The sequence below is a fragment of the Lachnellula hyalina genome (assembly GCF_007821495.1).
Source record: "Lachnellula hyalina strain CBS 185.66 chromosome Unknown contig00002, whole genome shotgun sequence".
NCBI lineage: Eukaryota > Fungi > Ascomycota > Leotiomycetes > Helotiales > Lachnaceae > Lachnellula > Lachnellula hyalina.
In genome coordinates this window covers 239,153-261,105 of record NW_022157116.1, presented here as the reverse complement: position 1 = coordinate 261,105, position 21,953 = coordinate 239,153, and the positions used below count along the sequence as shown (strand labels likewise).

Genomic DNA, 21,953 nt, shown 5'->3' with positions numbered 1-21,953 from the left:
AAATGACACTTTGTCATGCTCCGCTCCTTTGAGATTATGCGCACTTTAGTCCTCAGAGGCATCTCTTTTCCGTGGATAGTTGACTCTTGCGAGTCCTGGAATTCTAATCTCTTCAATATCAAACTGCTATTACTTTTGAATTCCCATTGCATGACCTAGAGAGGATGTATTTCGGGGGATATAGAACCACTCACCTCTCACCAGGAAGCAGCTACGAGCAACCAGGGCCCACAAATCACTTTATCAAAACTACTCCGAAGCATCAGAAAAGGTTCAATAATAGTTGGAATCACAGATGCTAATAAGATAGAGTCTAGAAGTTTTCTGTGCCCGTTTAGTATGTTACATTGCTAGGAAATAACGACGATCCTCATCTCGTAGCATTGCAATTCGCTCAGCAGGATGCACATTCCGTCTTCTTCCAGGTTGCTATCAAGTCCAGATACGTTCGAAACACGATCGTTGTCACATACAACAGCGGTAAACTCAAGACAACGAGAGAAAGGAAAAATTGTGTACATGTATAATTTCAAAAACCCCCCCTTCCTATAATAGGGAAGCAAGAAGTTGTAGATTCACATGAATATCTACACTTAACGCTATTCTACACGAAAGACATTCATCGTATCAAACTGCTGTCGATTCCATATCCGTTCAAAAACTCAACTGCTGTCATCTCTAAGCAGCCTCCCCTCTGGCAGTGTATTCTATGAATTCCTCCAGTCAATCAAATAATTTTTTCCACTCCAATAAACATAACATCAAGCACTATCTATTCACCCTACCGCTACAAAAAGTTCACGACAATGACGCAAGGCCAGGAGGGGAGGATAGTTCAAGTTTCAATGTTCCATGCATAAACAAAACCGCTGGTGGCTTATATACACTCCAGTCCCACAGTTCAGAAATCCAGGCACAATCTCATACATAAACAACATAATTCGCTTGGGCAAGCAGCATAGTGATGCCATAGGCATGAAGTCCCACTCTCCTTCCATTTAGTTGGAATTTAACTTGAATAATGAATCGAGGTATATAACTCAGCCTTATGGATGTATGTCTTTTCATCCTATAACGAGACCAAGAATTCCAACACCTCTGACGACAAGAAAAACCGTTTCCTCGCCAGACAGCGTTAACCAATGATCCTTAAGCTCATTCATTGACATACCTAAAGACAGGCATGGACGACCTAGAATCATATTCGCAGCAATCCGCCTACACCCCACCCGAAACCATAAGAGGAAATTGCTGTCAAGGACAAAACACAGTCAAATTGAAACAGTTTGTCATTACTAGCTATAGCTTACTTTTGAAAGTGAAGACTTGTGAAGGCTTCTTTCAAACGGCAAGGCGGGGTCGTCATGCCTCCTTGAGGAACAACAGAGGAGTGTTGAAAGTGCTTTATCAGAGTATCTTTGTATTCTGATTGCGTGTTCTGGAGATTAGAGACGAGGCATGAAGATGTTTATATATAAATCAATAGCGAGGTGAAGAAGAGACGGGAAGTGAGGGGTAGGCATTGATGAACAACACGTTTCGAAGAAAACTATATGGTGTAATCGTGCAAGACGATTTGGATTTTAAACTTTCGGTAGATCTTGGCTAAATTCGAATGGTTTCCATTAATTTTGCACCCATATCCCTCCATACCTTAAGCACATTTCCTGTAAACTCCCAATGAAACTAAAAGCAAGTGATGATCAAATCATATCTCATATCCCTTCCATTCCATATCCCCATTCATCCCAACCCCAAACCCCTTATTCCAACGTAAAAGCAGCCGTATCCGCCCTCCTAATCTTTGCCATCTGCATCAACCTCATCGCCGGATTTTCACACAGCGGGTTCAAGCACACACCTCCCAAATCACTAGGACAGCAAGTTTCCAGCGCACACACACTACCAGACGCGCAATCAGAATCCAGCGCACAAGCTGGCAACCCTGCACATGCAACATTCACACCGCAGATACTGGTCGAGTTGGTGCCGATGAAGCAGTAGCAGCTTTCGTTGTTGTTGCAGGGTTCTATGACTTGGGAACAGGTGTGTCCTTGGCAGGGGCTGTTGGTTGGTGAAGGTGTAGCAGTGGCGGTGACGGTCACGGTCGAGGTGATTGTCTTTTGTTTGGTTAGCTATATGGAGGAGAGAGGGAGCGGCCACTTACGGGAGCTGGAGCCGTGATGATTGCTGAGGTGACGCCAAGACAAAAGCAAGCGCTTGAGTAGTCAGCTGCACCGGGACATGGACTGGCGTATGCGGGAATTGTTTTCAAGGCTTCACGCTTGTGTTGCAAGAAGCTTGATGGAGGCCTAGTTGTAGTCGTGGTGACGGTTACGGTGGCAGCAGGTGGGGTAGTGATTGTTTCGAGGAAGCTGGAGCAGTCGCTGCTTGCCGTGAAGAGTTGACCAGGATTTCGACGAGTACCGGCAACGGCTCGAAAGCAATTATCATTGTGGCAGCTGAGGGTGAGGGAATCTGCGAGAACGATTCTGATCAAGGCGAAGATGAGAAGGATAGAACTAATACTGGAAGCCATATTGGAATATAAATTGTGATATTGGTAATATGATATTGTCAAAGTTATAGTTGAAGATGTAAGAGAGATGTAAGAGTGCGATGTGATCTTAGATATGTTTGTGTTTGTGTTTATTCTTGGGATGCAAAGTGGAGGTTATTTGATGCTGAGATTCACCTAAATTGTTTAGTTGGCAAGAGCGATTCAGAGGGCCTCGTAAAATTTGAGCCATACATGAAAATGCTAGGACCCTTCAAAAGTAAGAATTGTGACTACCACATACGTTGTCCACCTCGAGTGCAACAAGGTTTCGGCTATTACAGCATTCAGTTCTCGCCCGTTGAGGTTCATTGAGAACACCGGCTGGTTGATTTTGTGTAGAGCTTCGAGTGAGAACTCTACTAGTAAAAAGTGTGCCACATGCATTGAGATGCAGATAATTAACGTGTCGCAAAGCCATAAAAAATGTGGTATAAGGTTTGGTGTTGAGCAAAATGTCTCTCATTTAGCGCAAAATCAAGGAATGAAAAGATATTCCTAGATACTACCTGTATGGCCTGCCCCATATATCATGTGGTACAAAAGTTAGTTGCAGACTAGCTCAGACATCTGAGGATGTGTTTGTCTCTCTGGGGGCGTGCATTAGAAGGCGGGGAAGACCGGTGTTTGATCGATTTGTGTCCATAGAAGTCTTTTGATATAACAGATGAAGCCGATTGGTCCTGAATCTATACAGCTTTTCCGATGTAGTGTCAAACCACAATGTAATGCTTACTGTGTTACCTTGCGAAGAGCTAATACATGTAGCCTGTCACAAGCCAGAGATTTCAGTACATATTAAAGGTAACCTCCTGGTCCGTATCCTCGACCTCCATCGCTGAGCACGTCGTTTTGAGAAATATAAGGAGATACCCTGCACGCAAGCAGGACATGACATTTAAGTGGCAACTCGACATCTGAGGAAGAAGCTCCTGGTTTCTGAGACATGTCAAAACCCAGCCTTCCACTTTCGCACCATTTGGTATATCACTGCAGGAGGCCGAGCGTACTTAGGCTCTACTGCTCGCTGCCGAGAAAAAGCTGGGACTGCAGCAAGGTACTTTCCTGGCAACCGCTCGAAGATCCCGTGATGGGGTGGGGTAAAGGCGGTGTGCAGGGCGATGTTACATACTTTGAATGGGTCGTGTAATGTTGACCAAACGGGTGAAAGAACTAGAGGCTTTGCTGCCCAAACTTGAGATGATCGGAAGTTGAGAAAGGCCTCTCATGACTAGTGCAAGAGAACTCAAAAGATGTGCGATCCATACGATAGAACTCGCAGGATAAATCACCCGCCTTTTGAAACAAACGACCAGCCTCCTAAATCCTAAATTCAAAGCCAGAATCTTGAGACAAAGCGTTTAAGTGAATCCTCCTTGAGGATTTTCAGCTTGTCGGATGGAAGAACCACGAGCATGAGATGGGAAAAGGATGCAATCAAGCCGTATCTTATCATCATTTGCCCTTGGCTTAGCCAAGTTTCCCTGGGACAAACGGGTGTCCAGCACTCAAACCACCATCGACGGCCCAAGCTTGACCATTGACATAGCTACTCTCCTCGCTGGCCAAAAACAAAGCTACTCTTGCGACTTCATCCGCATGTGCTCCTCTCCCTAGTGGGTTGAGTTGGCCAATCTTTCTTTCCGTTCCCCTCGCCCTCGCTGCATCGTACATCGGGGCGGTCATCCCAGTCTCAATAACACCAGGGCAGATGGCATTGACTCGGATACCCGTTCCAGCCAGTTGATATGAAAGCGTCTGGGCCAGCGAGATGACACTCGCCTTCGATGCCGAATAATCGCTTGAACCTGCATTGGATCTTATGCCTGCAACGGAAGCGGTACCCATTATGCTTCCGGAAGGATATTTCTTTTCTTCAGAGGTAATCAGCATCGCTGGAGCGCCATATTTAGCCGCAAGATGCACGCTGGACAATATTAGCCTTGCTCTTCACCTGGGGTTTCTGGCGGGTGGTTCACCTCACAACATTCGTCCTTAGTGTAGATAGAAACTCGTTGGCTGTGATTTCCGAGAACAGCTTGTTGTTCCCAACTATACCCGCATTGGCAAAAAAGACGTCGAGTCTGCCGTATGTTTTGATAGCATCATCCACGACAGCTTTCACAGAAGCGTCATCTGCAGCATCGAACTTCCGAGTGTGGACATCGACGCCGGGATACAATGACGCAAGCTCACGCTTATGGGTTTCAAGATGTTGGTCGTTGAAGTCGCATATGTACACAGCTCTTGCACCATTTTGTGCGAACTGGTGTGCTGAAGCTCGACCAATACCCAGGGGGGAGTTTGTGCCTATTGAATGGGTCAGGCATTGGAATGCTAGAATGATAGGCTGGCAGATATACCTGTTACAATAACGACTTTTCCTTGCAGACGCGGACCGTTGGAATCGCCGGCAACCTTCTTGAGGATGGGGATGTTCTCGAATGTGCCCTGGTCAGGAATTGGAGCTACAAGCTGCTGGCTGAGGGCTGCTAGCCTTCTCTTGGGGACGGAAGTCATTGTATTGATCTGTAAAATTGATAGAACGGAAAGAGAGGACAGTACTTGCAAGACACTCGTAGTAGAGATTAAAGAGGACGTCCGTCTACTCAGCTCAAGAAGCGCAGGCAGGCACGAGTTTACTCCAGCTTGTACTTTACTTGTACTTGTATGCGGGGAGGAATACCCGAAGCTCTGGGGTTGGCGGGAGAGGAGAGGTTCAAGCCGCGGCACACTTGACAGCCAATAGTATCGCTGGACAGTGCCCCTCTCCAGGCCTTGACAGGACTCAGTTATAAATACTCAGGTAACGTGAGCTGCATGCGGTATTTGCGTGATTGAATCCTCTCATAGTCAGATGGATCACGCCAACACCTCTGGTGAGAATACGTTCCCGTGGAGTAATTGAAGTAAATAACAAACGTTGAGGAACCAGTGTGAGTTTTGTTTACAGCTTCCTTTGTTTTTTCGTACAATAATAACTGGATCTGCTACTATATCCCTGTCCTGTCCTACTGTACGCGAATAAGAAATGACGATGCCTACTAAACAGCCTTCCATATGTGACTACGCCACATTCAACACCAACATCCTCTCCTTCCCCTTCTCCCTATGCAAGCCTGCCTTTACAGAAGCTTCATTTGTTTCATGCCATTCCGCTGCAGTTTCTACAACCCTCAGGAGGTTGTCCCAACAGTGCGACTTAGACCCTTGGGGCGATTCCGATGACTGTTGCTTTGATAACCATATGGCCATGGACGAGAGCTTCACCAGCTCCGCATCACTACAACGATCAGCCTCCCACCACTCAAATGCTTCTGCGAGAAGCTCCCGCTCGCAGACAGTACGGACCAGACCTCGAAAATATACCTCCTACATGTCCAGTTCGGCGTCGTCTATTTCTGACAAGTCCCTAACGTCGTTCCCCTCGTTTTCGCCAGAGTCTCCCAGAGATAACCACTCCTCTTTTCTACTACCAACAGTCGATGGCACAGCCAACAAGTCTTCAAAATCTACTCCGTCCATTGTCGAGAGTCTAACCACATCATCGCCCGCGAACGAGCGCCTTGCTTTGTTTGATGACGCCCCACTCAGTACCAAACATGTTCCAGGTTCTATCCACCTTGCAAACAACGAACACATTGAAAGATTAATTGCGCGCAATGGAGCTGTTACCTTGGTCAGGCAAATTGCCGAGGATCTTGCCCAGCGAGATGCACAAATGGCTACAATCAGGCGCAAGGCCGAGAACAGGGAGCGGGCACTCAAAAAGATAATATTGGAGTGTGGTTTATCGAATTTGGACATGGAGACACGATTGCGAGCGATTGAAGCGGAAAGAAAGCCTGCAGACGACAGACAAGACTTAAACGCGCAGGAAGGCGGTCTTGAGGATATGATGAGCGATGCGATGACGGAGACTGTGGTGCTGGGAGAGCGTGCATTTATGGACAACGATGCTACACTTCGGGCGAAAGATTCGTTGAAGGCCTTAGAAGATCGATCCTCAAATATTCCTAAAGGCTGGAAAGATTATTTATGGGGAGGGACGAGCAAAAAAAGTAGCAGGGCCAGCAGTGTGAACGAAGACATTGTCCAGGATTTGGAATCTACGACTAGGAAAAACAGTGCCGCTAATGGGCGGCGTACTGTTTTGCAGAGTGATCTTTTTCAACCTTTGAATGGTACACAAAGTACAAGCCGAGCCTCAAGTATCAATGTGGACAGTTTAAGTCGGGGAAGAAAGCCTTCATCTGGCCTTGCTACGTTGGCCCTAAAACTTGTTGCAGGGAGCACGACAGGCGTCAAGGATTCTGAGGGGTCCAATGGTCGTGGCCGAGCGAATAGTATGGGAACAACACCAGCTCCGAGAGCCGAATCTACTGTTAGTACGAGAACGACTATGTCTGCCAGACCAGCGCCAGTCAAACCACCCGCCAAGGCAGTGCCAACCCCACGACGAAGCATAGCAGCTAGCAGTCAAAGCGGACCCGCGCGAGGGCAACAGGAAAGGTGGGATACCATGGGAGCGAGTCCTCAGGGAAATGATGCATCAGGTCGCTCCGATAATTATGGTCCCGTCGAGATGGACCAGATTCTTCCTCTGGAAGCACAGCCGCCAACAGTGACCCAGATATATAACAACCCTTATAACCAAGAGTTCCTTACAGATAGATTTGGTTTCATATATGATCAACGGCGAAAGAAGAGACAAAGAGAAGCAGCCGAAAAGATACGCAAAAGCAAACGAGGGAGTAGGGTGGAAATGCTAAGCGGTGCAAGGAATGGGCTTGATGACGATGACGAGTTTGAAGAGGAGAGGCCCGACACTCCTACGTCCGTTGAAGAAGATGGAAAACCCGTCAAACGGTGGCAGGATTATCTGAAGATTGCTACTTTTCCTACGGAGCTATTATCACATACGCCTTCAGGTGCTGTACCTGCGTTCGAAGTCATGGAAGGGTGCGAGGTGCCAAGATCTCCAGGAATTATAACTGAAGAGCGAGGCTTTGTGCCATCAGCAAGCACTGCTCCAACACAGCCTGCTGTGCCTGTGACTTCGGACAACGCCACCATATCGAAGCCAGACCCCTCTTCACCTCCAAAAGCCGAGCTTACCAAAGAAGACACTGAACCGGTCAAGCTTCTCTTGCAGCAATTGGGTGAGGTTCATGATTCTCTACAGCGAGAGAAGACGGTCAGGTGGAACGATTTCCTACGCAAGGTCAGAGCTGAGCGTAAACGCGATGGTGAAGCAGCCGCGGCAGCGTATGCTGCAACAGCAGATAAGAGTTCGAGGACTGTAGCTGCCACGCCTGAAGTATCTCTGGCGGATGGAGAGTTGATTGGTGTTGCTGGTCTGGGCAACAAAGGCAAAGTTGGACGTGCTAAGTGGAATGAGTTCAAAGCTCTCGTTCTCGGTGGCATTCCTGTAGCTCAGCGTGCCAAGATCTGGGCTGAGTGTTCTGGGGCTACGGCACTACGGATTCCTGGCTACTATGACGAATTAGTTGCTCATAGTGAAAAGGAGGATGATCCCGCAATCATTGCTCAGATCCAGATGGACATCAATCGCACTCTGACAGACAACATTTTTTTTAGGAAGGGGCCAGGTGTTGCCAAGTTGAACGAGGTCCTGCTAGCTTATTCTCGACGAAACGAAGAGGTTGGGTACTGTCAGGGCATGAACCTTATCACAGCTTGCTTGCTTCTCGTCATGCCTACAGCCGAGGACGCATTCTGGGTTCTCACCAGCATAATCGAGAACATCCTCCCGCGCGGCTACTATGACCACAGCCTTCTCGCCTCCCGAGCTGACCAGCAAGTCCTCCGCCAATATGTCGCAGAGATCCTCCCCAAGCTTTCATTCCACCTCGACGACCTGGGAATCGAGCTAGAAGCCCTGACCTTTCAATGGTTCCTCAGCGTCTTCACAGACTGCTTGTCCGCCGAAGCCCTATTCCGCGTTTGGGACGTCGTCTTCTGTACCAACGATGGCAGCACCTTCCTCTTTCAAGTTGCGCTTGCACTTCTCAAACTCAACGAGCAACAATTACTACAATGCTCGACCCCAGCTGGCATATACACTTACATCAATCACCAGATGACGAATCACGCTATTAGTATCGATGGCTTGATCCACGCTTCTGAAGGTCTGAGAAAGGTGGTTAAGAGAGATGAAGTTGAGATTCGACGCGCGAAAGCTATAGACGCAGAGAAGGACTTAATCAGACAGCGAGAAGCGCGAAACAACCTCCGTAAAGCGGAGAGACTTGCTACAGCAAGTGACGAATCTCAAAAGAAATCTGCGAATATGGAGAGTACACCTTCGCAGTTGGAATTAGCGGGCGATGATTACGGCGAATTGACAGTGAGGACGCCCATTCCAGTGGATGATGAAACCTCGTTGGAATTAGGTTGAGTTGAGTTTTGTTTGGATTTCGGATTGGATCGGGTGGGAAAGGGTTTTGCGTTGAATGATGATGCATTTTTGCGGGTTTGGGATATGTTATGATACCCCCGAAGCGTTTTTTTGTTTGCTGTTCATAGTAGGATGCTCGTTAGGTCAAATGAAATGGGGAGTTATGATGTGTTGTTGAAAGCCAGTGCACTTCTATCTTTTATTAAATTTAATTAATCTATACTCCCATGACTACTCCCCTAAACGCACTCTAATCTATCCTTGAAGCTTCCGTCAACCTCTAGTGAACGCAGACTAAGTAGGGCTATATATACTATTTCAGCTGATGCACCCTCTTCGAAGTCGAAAAAGCAAGCATGAATAAACTTACGTTCCATAGTATCAAGCAGAGGAGGTGCATAGCTTTCCACCAGCTCGTACGCATACCTACAAACACTAACATACCCCAGGAGTGCTAACAAGAGGACACACAACGTTGTATTCGCAGTAGCGTTACTCTTTTGATTATTAACATACCAAGATCGCAGCTTCAAATACAACAGAACGCGTTAGCTAGCTCGAGCAAAACAAAACAGCACAGAGAAGTGAGTGGCTGGCGGTTAGCTGTCCGTACCGAGTATACGATATCTTCAAACCGGACATCGAAGAATGAGACGGTGCAGCGCGTGAGCACGCCGAAGCCGATGCAGGAGCATGCGATGGCCATGATGGTGTTGATTTGGACGTCGTTGCGGCGAAAATAGGAGGCGAGGAAGCCTATGTACGCCGGGAGGAGGATTAAGATGAGGTAGAGGAGGTCATCGCGAATGCTGGATCAAGGGTTAATTGATGTTTTATTGTGTTCATTGTTTCAAGTAATCGAATTGGGATTTACCTACCTGTGTTTGCATGTTGTACTTGTACGGCATAATTTGGTATGTAAGTTATAGACTCCATACTGTGTTGTTTGGCTTGTATAGAGAGTTAGAGGGAAGTAGCTTATAGAAGCTATAAGGGAGGACGAGTCGTAGAGATGGCTTGATTCAGGCTTGGGTTCACTTATCATAAACTTGGCTTGGGCAAAGATATTATATAGCGGGACGGGCCAACCCCTTAGCTTGCTTCCTTTACAACTCTCTATATTAATAGTATCTTATTTAATGAGTACTACCTACTTAGGTAACCTCTTTGTGGAAGGATGGGTACGGACCTAGTGCGAGCCAGTCTATATTTGGAACTTCTCCATACTCGCTTAAGTCTAAACTAGGTCTCTTTCGACTCTACAACTTTATACTCCGCGCTACTTGGAGAGCTTAGATATACCTTACCGGACTTTGCCGTGAACTTTTGATGGTAGAATGAAAGTCATATACCCAGTTTGCTTATAAACTTGAGTGACCTGAATCTAGGTAGATTACGGTTTCTAACTATTAATGAAAATCACCTACGGTTAACTAACCGTACAGTAGTTCGGCTAAACAACCGTCAAATGACTATTTCTGGATTGCTTGATCAGCGCTGCAGCCACCACCAAATTTAATGTGTAGGATCCCTTAGACACTGCCCTTACTGCAAGGCTGAGGCGCTTCACCCAGAATTAAAATCACTCAAACCAATCGATTCTAATATCTTTAGAATGATTACATTGCGAAGAGGTCATCACCTCTTTGCTTCTCCCACTTCCACTTCAAAACAGACATTAAGAACATCAACCAATTATGACCACGTTTTACTAGCTAGTACGAAGTGATCTAATCGGTATCCTGTGATACCAACAGTTAGAAACCATATTCTACCCAAATAAAGGTCGCCTAAGTTCATAGCAATTTTACGGTTATGTGATAGTTATTTTATCTTAAAAAAATAAGGTAAAGTCCGGTAAGGTAGCTGTTATAGGGCTGCTAGAGGTCTAAACTAACTTGAACATTGCTTTGGCTACTATCTTTCTTGCTGTAATGCAAGTCTATGCTAGGGTAAAGAGCCAGTTATAAGTGTAGGGTCTATCCTTTGCACGCTAGAAGGACCCAGTTTTGGATTTGAAAAAAAGCGAGTATTACCTGCCTATTGTAGGGATATTTGCCGAAGTAGTATATAAAATGCGAGTATACATAACAAAAACCTACCTACTAGGTATTACATAAGCAATTATAGCGCTATTCTCGGCATCAATTCTAATTATGCGGCTGCTTAGCTCGAGTGGGTTGTATAATCATTACTTAAAGGAGGCATAAGATCGAAATCTGACATCAGAAGCTATTTGCGTCGTGCCCGATGTGACCCCTGATTCTACAGGTGAGGTCTGTTCAAGCATCTACCTTAGAGATTCCCGAGTGATGCTTAAGGAGAGTAAGTCAACTTGCTCCTGGTGCATCTCGCGATTCTTTGCTACTACTAGCCCGCAAGTTTCAAAGGGAGGGTGTCGTTCTCGAGAGTTATCGCAATTCACCCAGAATGAGGCAAATTGAAGATGGATTTGTTGTGATTTATACTCGGTAGCAATCCCTAGCATTGGTATAACTCCTTCTGGATAGATATATAAATGGTGTAAACACCTCCGCCCAAGCACGAAAGGTACAAAAACATCAAAGTCTATTCACCCGCATACAATCATCCACCAAGACGAGATTTCGGGATCGAAGAGGAAGTTGGATTCTATGATACAAAATGCACATATGCTAACATCTGGCTTACGAGAAAGCAGAGGTAGTCATCTTACTCGACTGCTAGACCGAGCACCATCTATAGTAGATGAGTACAGCTTCCCAACCCACTTCCAACACCAGAAATATGCCTCCAACTATGAGGAACATATCAATGATCCTGTTCAGTCCAAATACGAAGCTAAGATCCGTAATATCATTCATCTAGTAACGATGAATAGGGTTCCAATAGGTGAATTTTCGTAAGCTGATCCGACGACCTTCGAGACCTTCGAGACCTGGAAGACGTTTAGGAGCTGTTTCTCTTTGGGGTGAGAGCCAAGCTGAAGTAGCGAGACACCAATGGAGGAGACAAGTCGTAGAGATAGAGAATACCGCATATATAGAGAATGACAACGGTTGCGGGAATCACAGTTGAGCGCAAATTGTGTGAACAGAATTGGAGGACGAGCGGGACTTGATGGTTGAGGATCCGGAAAGCGATGAAGTGAACAAGAGAGCAGAAGTGAAGAAGCTGAAGACCTAGGAGAACGTCAGTGAGTGCAAATTACAATTCGCAAAGCTGTTTCAAGCTTACCAAGGTCTTGGTTTGGAGACAAGTTATTGTTAGAGTCATATGGACGAGGTCTACCGCCTCGTAGTAGCCTTCATTCAGGGCCCATGATTCGATTCAAACTTAGGGTCGGCATGAGACGGCGAAATAGCTGAATCTCATACCGAGACTTCAAAAAATCTCAGCTTCGGAGCCGCCAAAGAACTCGGTGTCGAAGAGAGCTGATATCCGTGTAGCAATGGGCTATGCTCACTTTCTTGGATTGCAACTGAACTTACAGCGCTTGGAATGGGTATTAAAATTTATTGACGGATCTCTCCCTCCTTCATCTCATTATCCGAAGAATCCGATCCACTGGTACTCGTATCATCGTCATCTAACTCCTCCTCACTCGAACTTGACTGCTGCTCATCTGGAATGGTCGGCTCTTGTCCGGTCGCTTTTAGAAAATCCTTCTCCAGCATGCAATTCTCAGGCAGAGTGTCTTGTTCCTGTACATATATTGTAGGGAATTCCATCAATTCCCGCTTTCGTAATTGATCAAGTAAGGGTTCCGAGGAATCTAGCGGAATCAAGACTTTTGGGAACGTTGAAGGTGTATTCGGTCGATGAAGATAGAAGTGTAGACTGAAAACCCAAGCTGGCACTTGATCCTCCTCGACTTCTACCGCGCAGAGGCGTTGTGGGACGTTCCAGGCACTCGTACTCGAACATTGTAATATTGGTATCGTGGTCATTTCGTGCTTCCCCTCGTGTTCCAATTTCATCCTTTTCGTATATCTTTCCTTGATCTGCCCAAGCTTGCGTTTTTTCTCGATATTTTTCTCTGCGCTCGTTAAGTTCATTCTCCTAACCATCTCATGAGCTTCATAATAAGCCTCCCCAACCCTCTTGAAGCCCAGTGCCTTTTCCAAAAGTCTACCGGAATTGCCGTCCCTGAACCACTCCACTTGCCAATTGATGTCCCTTTGTTTCTTGCTCCATGTTGTTGTATTTTCTACATTCCTCTTCATACCGCAAGGCGCCTGGTATACTTTTATTTTGTACGCGTGAAGAATTCTATTAATGCAAGCCTCCCCCTCATGTGTCCAATTTCTAGGTCTTCGTCGGTCTTCACCTCGTCGCGCGGCTTTCAATTCCGACGCCTTCACCAAGCGCCGATTCTCTACGATCTCTTTCTCGGATCTCTCTTTTTGATGTTCGATTGAATGGAGGAAATTGTAATCGTGATCGATTCCCGAAGGCGTGGCTAATTGTGATCTGGGGACGAAGACTGTTGGGTCGCGCACGCCGTTGCATGACGACCACAGTTTGTGGCGGCGAGAGCAGGGGAGTGAGCAGGTATTGACTGAGCATCGAGGACATGTGTATTTGGGAGTGTTTATATGACAAATGCTGCAAAGCGTCGAGAGGAGAGGGTCCGCCATGGTGTGTTGGTATTGATGTTTTTGGTTGTAAATTCGGAAGGAAAAGTTCGAGGCTGAAGGTTGAAGGTTGAAAATATTTCAGCCTCGCCTGCGAAATGGACTCGCTAAAAAAGAAGATCTTCCCGAACCCCCTTTTTTGTCCAGATCTCTACACTGCTAAATTTATAAATTTCATTGGTTGCCACCTCTCAATCATGACCACGGCTTTAAGAGTAAGAGTGTACATATTTCCAAACAAGTACAACATGGTAAATCAGTTCAAGATTAGCCTTTCATCAACGACCTCCCGCCGCCAGGAATCCCAGTATCGAGAGATGCGCATGGACATGGACATGGAGTTGATGTGAGATGCGTCTGCTCCACACAGAGCTGATTGTGGAGGTCAAAACCATATGGAATAATAACTCCGGAAATGGCAGCGAGAATGACGACTTTTACTGGCATATGCTTCTCATCGTGCCCCTCTTGGCCACCAACCAACTCTTCGCGCGGTCACGCACTTCCTTGCAATGGGAGCAAGGAGCATTGTACAACCTCAGAGGAGAAGATTTCCTCAAATCTATAAGCCGCGGGCAGCGAAGCCATGTGCTTATCACCTCCACCACCAAGTCAATGGGAGAGACAGCATATGGAAGACCTACTTCCAGCAACCTGGCACAAGTGCAGATGGTTGATTGCAATCGAGTACTTGCTACTAGATGGCCTCGGATGACCACGAGCAAGTAAAGTATGGTCTAACGGCTATGGTCAACTATTACTCTTAATCATCTGTTGAATCAGAGGTGTGTCTTCAGAGAAATTTTATCTGGAGACCACGAAAACAATATGGTTCTTTGAAGCCATTGAAGGATTCTGGTTGCCATGAACAGCCTTCCACAAAAGACCGCTTTTCGCTACCTAAGCGGTGGATCTGCTGGGACGTCTCTTCTCTGCAATTCTGCGATATCGACTTCGAGTTATCGTGGACTTTCTTTCTGGACCCTTTCTATTCTCTATGCCTCTTTTCGGCACTCTCTTGGCCAATGTGAAGTTATCAGAGCTGTCATCTCTTATGGCTCCTCCATTTTTTTCTAAGATTAAAGTATCGTCGGACTGTATTGAGGGTGGGATGTTTGCAACTATAGTGATGATTGAGAGGCTTTCATGTAGTATGTCCAAGATAGAGCGGCAAGTCTAAGCGCGTATGGTTGAAATGCGCGGTGACAGGAAATCAGTTTCATTACCAGTGGTTGAACCTGCTAATTTATTATGTTCCGTACTCAGTAATGCATCTGTGATACATCCTTCCTTCTTTCCAGACTTTGGCCACCGAAAGTGATTACATTCTACTGGGCGACAGAGAAGTCATCTTTTTGGTCGAAACCCTCCCTCCAACCAGAGGTTTGAGAAGTGGGTGTACAAGGTGCATACATCAATGATGCAGTAGCTTCATGCTGTGAGAAGATCGGACGGCAGTGGATTACGATCAGCCTCGAACAGAACCCAGACCAGGCATTGGCTGCAAAAGTACATCACATATTCAATGCCATGCATACTGTGATATTGCCTGCGAAAAGTATCAAACAAAATATATCCCTTCGTGCTACTATCGAACCTCTACCCCTGAGGATTTTCTTTCCCACAAGCGCACAGGAAGCTACGAAGTACCGTCACTTCGTGCGACGATGTTGTACTCGATTACGATTCTCGATGATGCGGCAGCAGAATCGCATATTCTTGTGAGACTTCGACCCTAAAACTGTGTATTTCTTGTTTCTAACCCCTGAATTACGTGGCTTAACCTCCTGGACGATACAAGGGTCCAAGTATTCTTGCCACGCGACAAACGCGATCGACTGGAAAAGATGTCTCTCGGCCATCTTTTTATATCCTCGCCTCCGGATTTGGTGGCTCGATGAAAGACATTTCAAAGACACCATGTGCGCGGGAGTACGAATACTAGTACGAATACTGGTGGTACCTGGTCGAAACTGGAGAGCCGGCAAGATAAAAGTACCTAGTGGAACCATTCAGGCCATGAATAGAGTTCAGTAAACGTGAAAGTCGTGGTACTTGTACGAAGTACTTCATAATTTACGAGCACTATCACAGCGCATTTGTTTCATGAATCATCACGGTGATAAACTTACTCGATAGTGGAGTGGTCAAACTTGAGTATCCTTCGTAAGCCTTGATGGTCATCACCCTTATGCCAGGCCCATATTAATTTAAGATGCGAGGATCTTCGGTTCTCGCTCTCCGGGACCAGCCCACTGTTCCTTCGGGTTATCAGCTGGTGGGGTCGCGAGCCGCGACTTTATTAATTTATGTGAGGCGTCGAAAGTCAGATTGGATAGAGATTGTGGAAGAACAAACGCAAGAAGCAACATCAAACGAAACAAACGAAACAAACATGTGGTAGAGCTGTGATTGGGCACGTTTTCAACTAGCTAGCCAGCACAAGGCTAAGCTAAGGTACGAGGATACAAATGTGATAATCGGTCACAAACCTCAACTTAATTAATCCCTCAGCAAGCTGAGCAGCCAAATCTAGTCGAGAATAATGGAGCCAGGTAACGCCATGACCTATTGGTCGGGGCAAATCCATATGCAGCCTAAGAGTTGAGGTGAGGCATGGCATGGGAATCACGCATGGTCCCTTCCGGACCCCCTGCGACCCAAAGCTCAGGAGGGGAGGCTCGTGCAGTCTCGCGACCATGGATTCATGGAAGCCCCTGAATTGCGAGCACAAAGATGGGTGAAAATGGTCCAAGTCGCGGAGACGTGCTGACATCTGGGGGAGGGGGGTGGAGGGAATCTGTACGTACCTAGGTAGGCTCAAGATTGCTTGGAATATTAACGCTGAAAGCTCCATCGTCAGAACTCAATTGAGCGCGCAGAAGATTGCATTGCAGTACAATCTCGAGAATGCGACGCAAGCCTACTGTACTCCGTACTTCTAAAACTCCATTGCAGTGCAGTGCAGTGCATCGCAGTGCCGTCTGGACTTTGGAGGTGGACTGCAACGGACGACGGCAGCAGTTTAATCATACCGGCAGCCAATTAAGCTGGGGGGCCCCTGAGTCCTTACTGGTCAATCGCTACTCTCGCTGTTCTCGGACGCCAACACCCACGCTTGCCCAGGCACATAACCGGGGCCTCATAACAATATCCAATTGAATCTCATATCACGCCCAGTAGTAGCCCGTATCAGCGGAGCTACCCATGGCATTTCCCATCTCTCCCTCGTCAATCCATGCCTCCTTTAGTGGAATTTTACCCGTCTTGAAGTTCCGTTAAGCCAAAACCCTCGAGCCTCTCTTCTCCCTCCTCCCCTCTTCTTTTCTAGTCATTCTTTGCTCCCGTTTTGCATCTGCATCTGCACGACCCTCTGCAAGAGTAGCAGTAGACAGGCAGCTTCTTTTTACCTGTTTTGCGAAATCCTTCCTACGCATACGTTGCCATTTGCAGCTTGCTGGATGACGAGCCGCGATTCACATACCGGTAGCGTTAACTAACCCAACAGCCAGCGACATCTGCTATTACATTCTTTACCGTTCTGTAACCTCTTCCTTATCAACCTTTCTTCAGGAAAAAGCTCGAAGCGTCAGTGGCAGTTTGGTTATACACCTGCATTGAAAATCTACATTTTCTATCGACATCAAGACTCGTCGCCGAAAAGGAGAAATCGACACCAGCAGTCAATACCGCAGTCATGGGTCCTTCATTAAACAACCACTCTTCATTCGTCCGACCCCGTACCGGAGACCGTGATGGTCGCCCGGGTACACGGGATCAGACTGATCAAAACCTGATAATTCCAAGCAGAACATCTTCTCTGCATTCCCGAATTACCCAGCCAATTCCATCCACGTTGAATGTCAAGCCTCAACAGCGGACACCAAAAACACTCACACACGCTTATATGGTATGCGGTGTTGGGCGTGAACCATCGCAATGGGTTAAGGCACCGGCTCCCGCACAAGGAAAGATTGGACACATGAAGGGGGCCGTTGGACAATTCTGGTTGCCAGAAATACTGGGTAGCAGTCCAAGATTAGAACAGGATAACGAGATTGCCAGGGCTTTGCATTCAGCAATGAGGGTGAGTCTACGATGAGAAGACTATAATTAAGATGAGTTCTGATTCAGAATAGGCCTGCTTTCCTCACGATGTAGAGATCTGCACTGGACGCAGTCAACCGCACTGCGTGCACCACTCTTTCGTTCTCCAACAAGATTCTTCACACACCCTTTACGGCATCGCTCTTCGAGTTTGGTCGAGAGCTGATGAGAAGCGCGCCGAGACTATTCGCGACCTCAGAAAACGAACAGAAACAGACTTCTACGATTCCGCTGACGAGACCTATTGGATTCCGTACTGCTTGTCTTTCCTTTCCAGATATCCTCTTTATGATCTTTTGGGTGATTATCTGCGAGGGATGTGGATTCACTGGAATAAGGCCACCAACCTTTTCCACGCCGAAGAGGTCTCCCGTATTTTGAGCTTTCCAGCGCCAAGGCTCAATGATCTGGTACGAATTGATATGAAGGACTATGCTCTTTGCTACCAATTCCCTTCAAGCCCAACAGGATTCCAGAACTTCGCCATGTGGCCATTGTTCTCCTGCTTGTCCATCCCCAATATCGTTGGTGTAATTGAGGCGGCTCTCTCGCCAACTCGTCGCATCATTTTCGTCAGTCACTACCCTGCCATGCTCACAGTAGCAGCCGAGACAATCCGCTACTGTGTTCGTGTTTACGAATGGAGTGGCCTGTATGTTCCCGTTGTGCATGCGAGACATGCAAAGGAACTCGTACAAGAGCCGGGCCCATACATACTTGGTATCACTGCTGAATGCCGAAGTCTTTTCACCGCTCCCACGGATGCCTTGGTTGTGGATTTGGACCGTAACTTCGTTCTTACTTCTAGCCCGCCCACCGCACTCACTCCAGGCCAGCGCACCAAGATGGTTAGTAGAATGACACAGGCACTTAACGGAGATGTGACACCATCCGGTGTTCCACAACACTTGCGATCGGCGTATGGTGGCGGAAAACTGGTCCCTGCAGGTCAAATAATCGTGATGAGAGGTGAAGTTGAGTCAATTCAGGACCCTGAATGGTGGAACCAGGATTCTCTCATGGCTGTCATGGATCATGTTTGTGAAAAAATGGTAAGTTTGAGATCCAAACTCGTATACACCAGGGGGGGTATATTATTGCAAGTTACTGATAAGGTTTCATGACAGGGGAGAAACACCGGCATGAAAGCTGTTTTTGGCGGGGCTGTGAAGAAGCCACTCATGACCAAGGTTTCTATGAGACATTTGAATGAAATTGTTCGAGAGCGAAATCAATACTCCAGGGATGCTCTGGAAGCCTGGCAAGATTTCATTAACCTCAAGGGCCGCATGGACACAGAACTCGGCAAGGTCTCCAAGAGGAATAATTTCCTTGTCGAGGAACTCGAGAGCTGGAAACAACAAGTATGTCATGTCATGATTGGTCATGAGATTTGTGTACTAATATACTTTCTAGTTCCTCAAATTCCAAGCTTTCGCTGAACAGCTGACCAAGGAGACTCAAGATCTTAAGGTCAAGATCGAGAACCACAAGCGTGAAAACAGACGCCTTAATGTCCTCATTGATCAACAAAAGGATGATTCGGCGCGCCTCACCACACGTCTCTCTGGCACAGAGAAGCAGCGTGACGATGCCCTCGAAGCATTGGTTCTCCAGCAAGAGATTGCCGAGGAACTTGAGCGCGAGCGCAAACGCAACAAGAAGGAGCTTTCTGCGCTGCAGCACACCAACGGTACTATTCTTCGCCAACGCGATGAAGCACAGCGTGTTGTTCTCCATCTCCGCAGCTTGATTGGTGGTCAAGCTCACCACATGGAGCACCTGGTTCAGACTCTCGGAAAGAGCCCAGACTTGGCCGAGTACATTGAGGGCGGCTACGATGACGATGACCTGGAGGATATTGCCGAGAAGCCCGAGGCTGAGGAAAATGGAATCGTCGGTGGTTATGATTCACGTGCTTCGTCGCGCGTATCAAACAGATACAGCAAGACCAGCGAGGACATGGCCCCAGAATTGGAGACCAGACTCAGAAATGGTCTTCGAAACAGCAAGCGATACAGTCAGATGAGTATCGTTGATGTCGCTGATCGTCACCTGAGGGATAAGACCGATGCCATCGCCCACATCATCCGGAACATCAGCGATCAATGCGCTGCTGCTGTCGAGGGTCTACAGCTTGCCCACGATGCCGATGCCGAGGCCGAAGAGATCGCCTTGAACCAAAAACGTAGCTATCGTGCAAGTAACTTATCAACAGCAGCCAGCGAGGACGGACACTCAGCTCAGGGCTCAGACATGGGCGACGACAGTCTCCTGGCTCCAAGCGGGCGTGCGTCCAGCATCCCCCCCACTCCAGATCTCATCCACAACCGTTCAAGCACGGCGATGTCCATCGCCAGCTCAACCACCACTCCTGAACGGAGTAGTCAGCAATACAACATCGGCACCGACATCCCAACGAAGATCGTTGAGGATAGTGATGAGGAAATCGAGGGACGGAGCGAGTGTGAATCGGAGATCACTACCAAGGGTGGCCTGATTCACAGACCAGCTGGTGCTCGCATCTCTGCTCTGGGCGGACACTAGATGTGTCTGTTCCTCCAGCCTTTTAGCATTTGTAATTGTTTTTGGGGGCGTTTATACCGGAGGTTGTTTGTGTGCTCACTCTCTTTATCTCTATGTAAGTATGGAAGAATTGTTACTGTGTAGTAGTGGAGACCGTCAGGTGGAAAATGGGGGATGGTTCACCGGGGCAACTGATTCTGTGGTTCAGCTGTGTGCTAGCAAGCATAGTTGTTTTTTTGATCTTTTTAATACCCGGAGTATGAAGGGAGAGTTCTGTATATACTTCCGAAATACATCCCGTTTTAGTTTACATATATATCTACCGAACCATTAATATGTTTGCGAAAGTGACATACATTGCTGTACCTCCTGTCTCATAGTACTTACCCCGCTCTCGTCTGGCATCATAGAACGTACCTACCTACTTAATAAATTCCAACACGCAACCGAGGAATTCTCGTCTCAGACTATACATATAGATAGACGCTCTTGTATAAAATTCCCGATGCAAACCTGTTTTTCACTCTCCCACCCACGACACATGAGGTCATCATTCACAACCACAACCACAACCCCAAAGGACTAAAACCTCCGGGCATGCGGCCCGGAGAAGATCCTCCTACCAAAAATGCGACGAGCAACAAAAAGCTGTATCCTAGTATACGGGTCATGGATCACGGATTCAGAGCCCGCCGCCTGTTTGATTTGGCGGAGTTGTGATCCGGCTGTATATTATGTGGTGGGTTTAGGGGTTTAGGGGTTTTAGGGATCGTGTATATAATGCAGTGGTGGTGTGGTGGTTTGTGTTTGGAAGGGGAGAAGTGGAGTGGGGAAAGAAAGGGGTCTTGGTGCATTAGGGGGTTGAGGCTCCTACTTCTGGACGGGAGAGGATCCGGCCAGTGGAGTAGAAATCGAACCTGAGGGTAGTTGATGTGCAACAGGAACACGATATACATACTTAGCGTGAGGAGGAGGGATAATGCCCGGTTTGTAGATCTGGAGATCGAGATGGAGGTTGTTGCTGGACCCTGATCGGTTGAGATTAGCAGGGAAGGAACAGAAGGAGGAGGGGGTCGATTACATGAAAGTACTTGTTGCTTCATCGCTTTGTAACTAGGTAATCTTCAGCGTTCGCCCTCTTTTCTTTTATTAAGAAAGACACCGAAATACAGAGTATAGGTGCTCACCCTAGCTACCAATGACATAGGGCACACGATGATCTAATCTACTCCACATCGCTCTCGGTGGATTGGTCAGGCAAATGTAGTCTGATCTCATCTCCATCTCTCTCATCTGATGATCCTTCCAAAAGAAGACTTTTCGTTGCAAGTCGCAGTTCTGATCATGCCATTGTCTACTATCCACTTCCCGGTCCCTTGTTTTGGATTCTGTCCCAAAGAGGGTTTTCATTGCAAGTCGTGGGAGTCGCCGTAAGTCGTGGAATTCCGAACCAACAACCAGGAGCTTAACAGGAGGCTACCTGTACCCCAGAGAACGTTCTTACTCCTGGGTACGACAAAGGTCAACTTGAATATATCGGGGAAAGGAGCAGGAGGACGTTGGAGAATCCGGAGAGCTAGACTGTTCTCAATTTCTTGAAAATTTGGTCTCACTGTGATCTGGACTAACAATCTCATGAACAGCAGCTAACATTTGAAATTACAGGTAAAGGAAATTCCCATATGAAGCATTAATTGCCCCTTTGACAAAGTTTTTCTCAAAATAA

At 47.1% G+C, this 21,953-nt stretch overlaps 4 protein-coding genes across 4 annotated transcripts; 2 read left to right on the top strand and 2 right to left on the bottom strand.

Annotated features, from left to right (window-relative positions):
- Positions 1–4,027: 4,027 nt before the first annotated feature.
- On the bottom strand, positions 4,028–5,077 carry fabG_3 (3-oxoacyl-[acyl-carrier-protein] reductase; the record flags this gene model as incomplete). The annotated part of the gene is made up of 3 exons (XM_031145233.1): positions 4,028–4,484; positions 4,537–4,867; positions 4,921–5,077. The coding sequence occupies 3 exons, from the start codon at positions 5,075–5,077 to the stop codon at positions 4,028–4,030; spliced, it is 945 nt and encodes a 314-aa protein (XP_031009772.1).
- Positions 5,078–5,594: 517 nt separating this feature from the next.
- SPAC4G8.04 (TBC domain-containing protein) lies at positions 5,595–8,978 on the top strand (the record flags this gene model as incomplete). The annotated part of the gene is made up of 1 exon (XM_031145232.1): positions 5,595–8,978. One exon carries the CDS (start codon positions 5,595–5,597, stop codon positions 8,976–8,978), a length of 3,384 nt encoding a protein of 1,127 aa, XP_031009773.1.
- Positions 8,979–12,472: 3,494 nt separating this feature from the next.
- On the bottom strand, positions 12,473–13,597 carry SPCC613.07 (putative box C/D snoRNA protein; the record flags this gene model as incomplete). Its single annotated transcript, XM_031145231.1, has 1 exon — positions 12,473–13,597. The coding sequence occupies one exon, from the start codon at positions 13,595–13,597 to the stop codon at positions 12,473–12,475; it is 1,125 nt and encodes a 374-aa protein (XP_031009774.1).
- Positions 13,598–17,168: 3,571 nt separating this feature from the next.
- On the top strand, positions 17,169–20,248 carry DENND4A (C-myc promoter-binding protein; the record flags this gene model as incomplete). The annotated part of the gene is made up of 4 exons (XM_031145230.1): positions 17,169–17,681; positions 17,734–18,753; positions 18,829–19,065; positions 19,118–20,248. Coding segments are annotated over 4 exons (2,901 nt in total), but the record flags the coding sequence as incomplete, so codon positions are not given.
- Between the last annotated feature and the right edge of the window lie 1,705 nt (positions 20,249–21,953).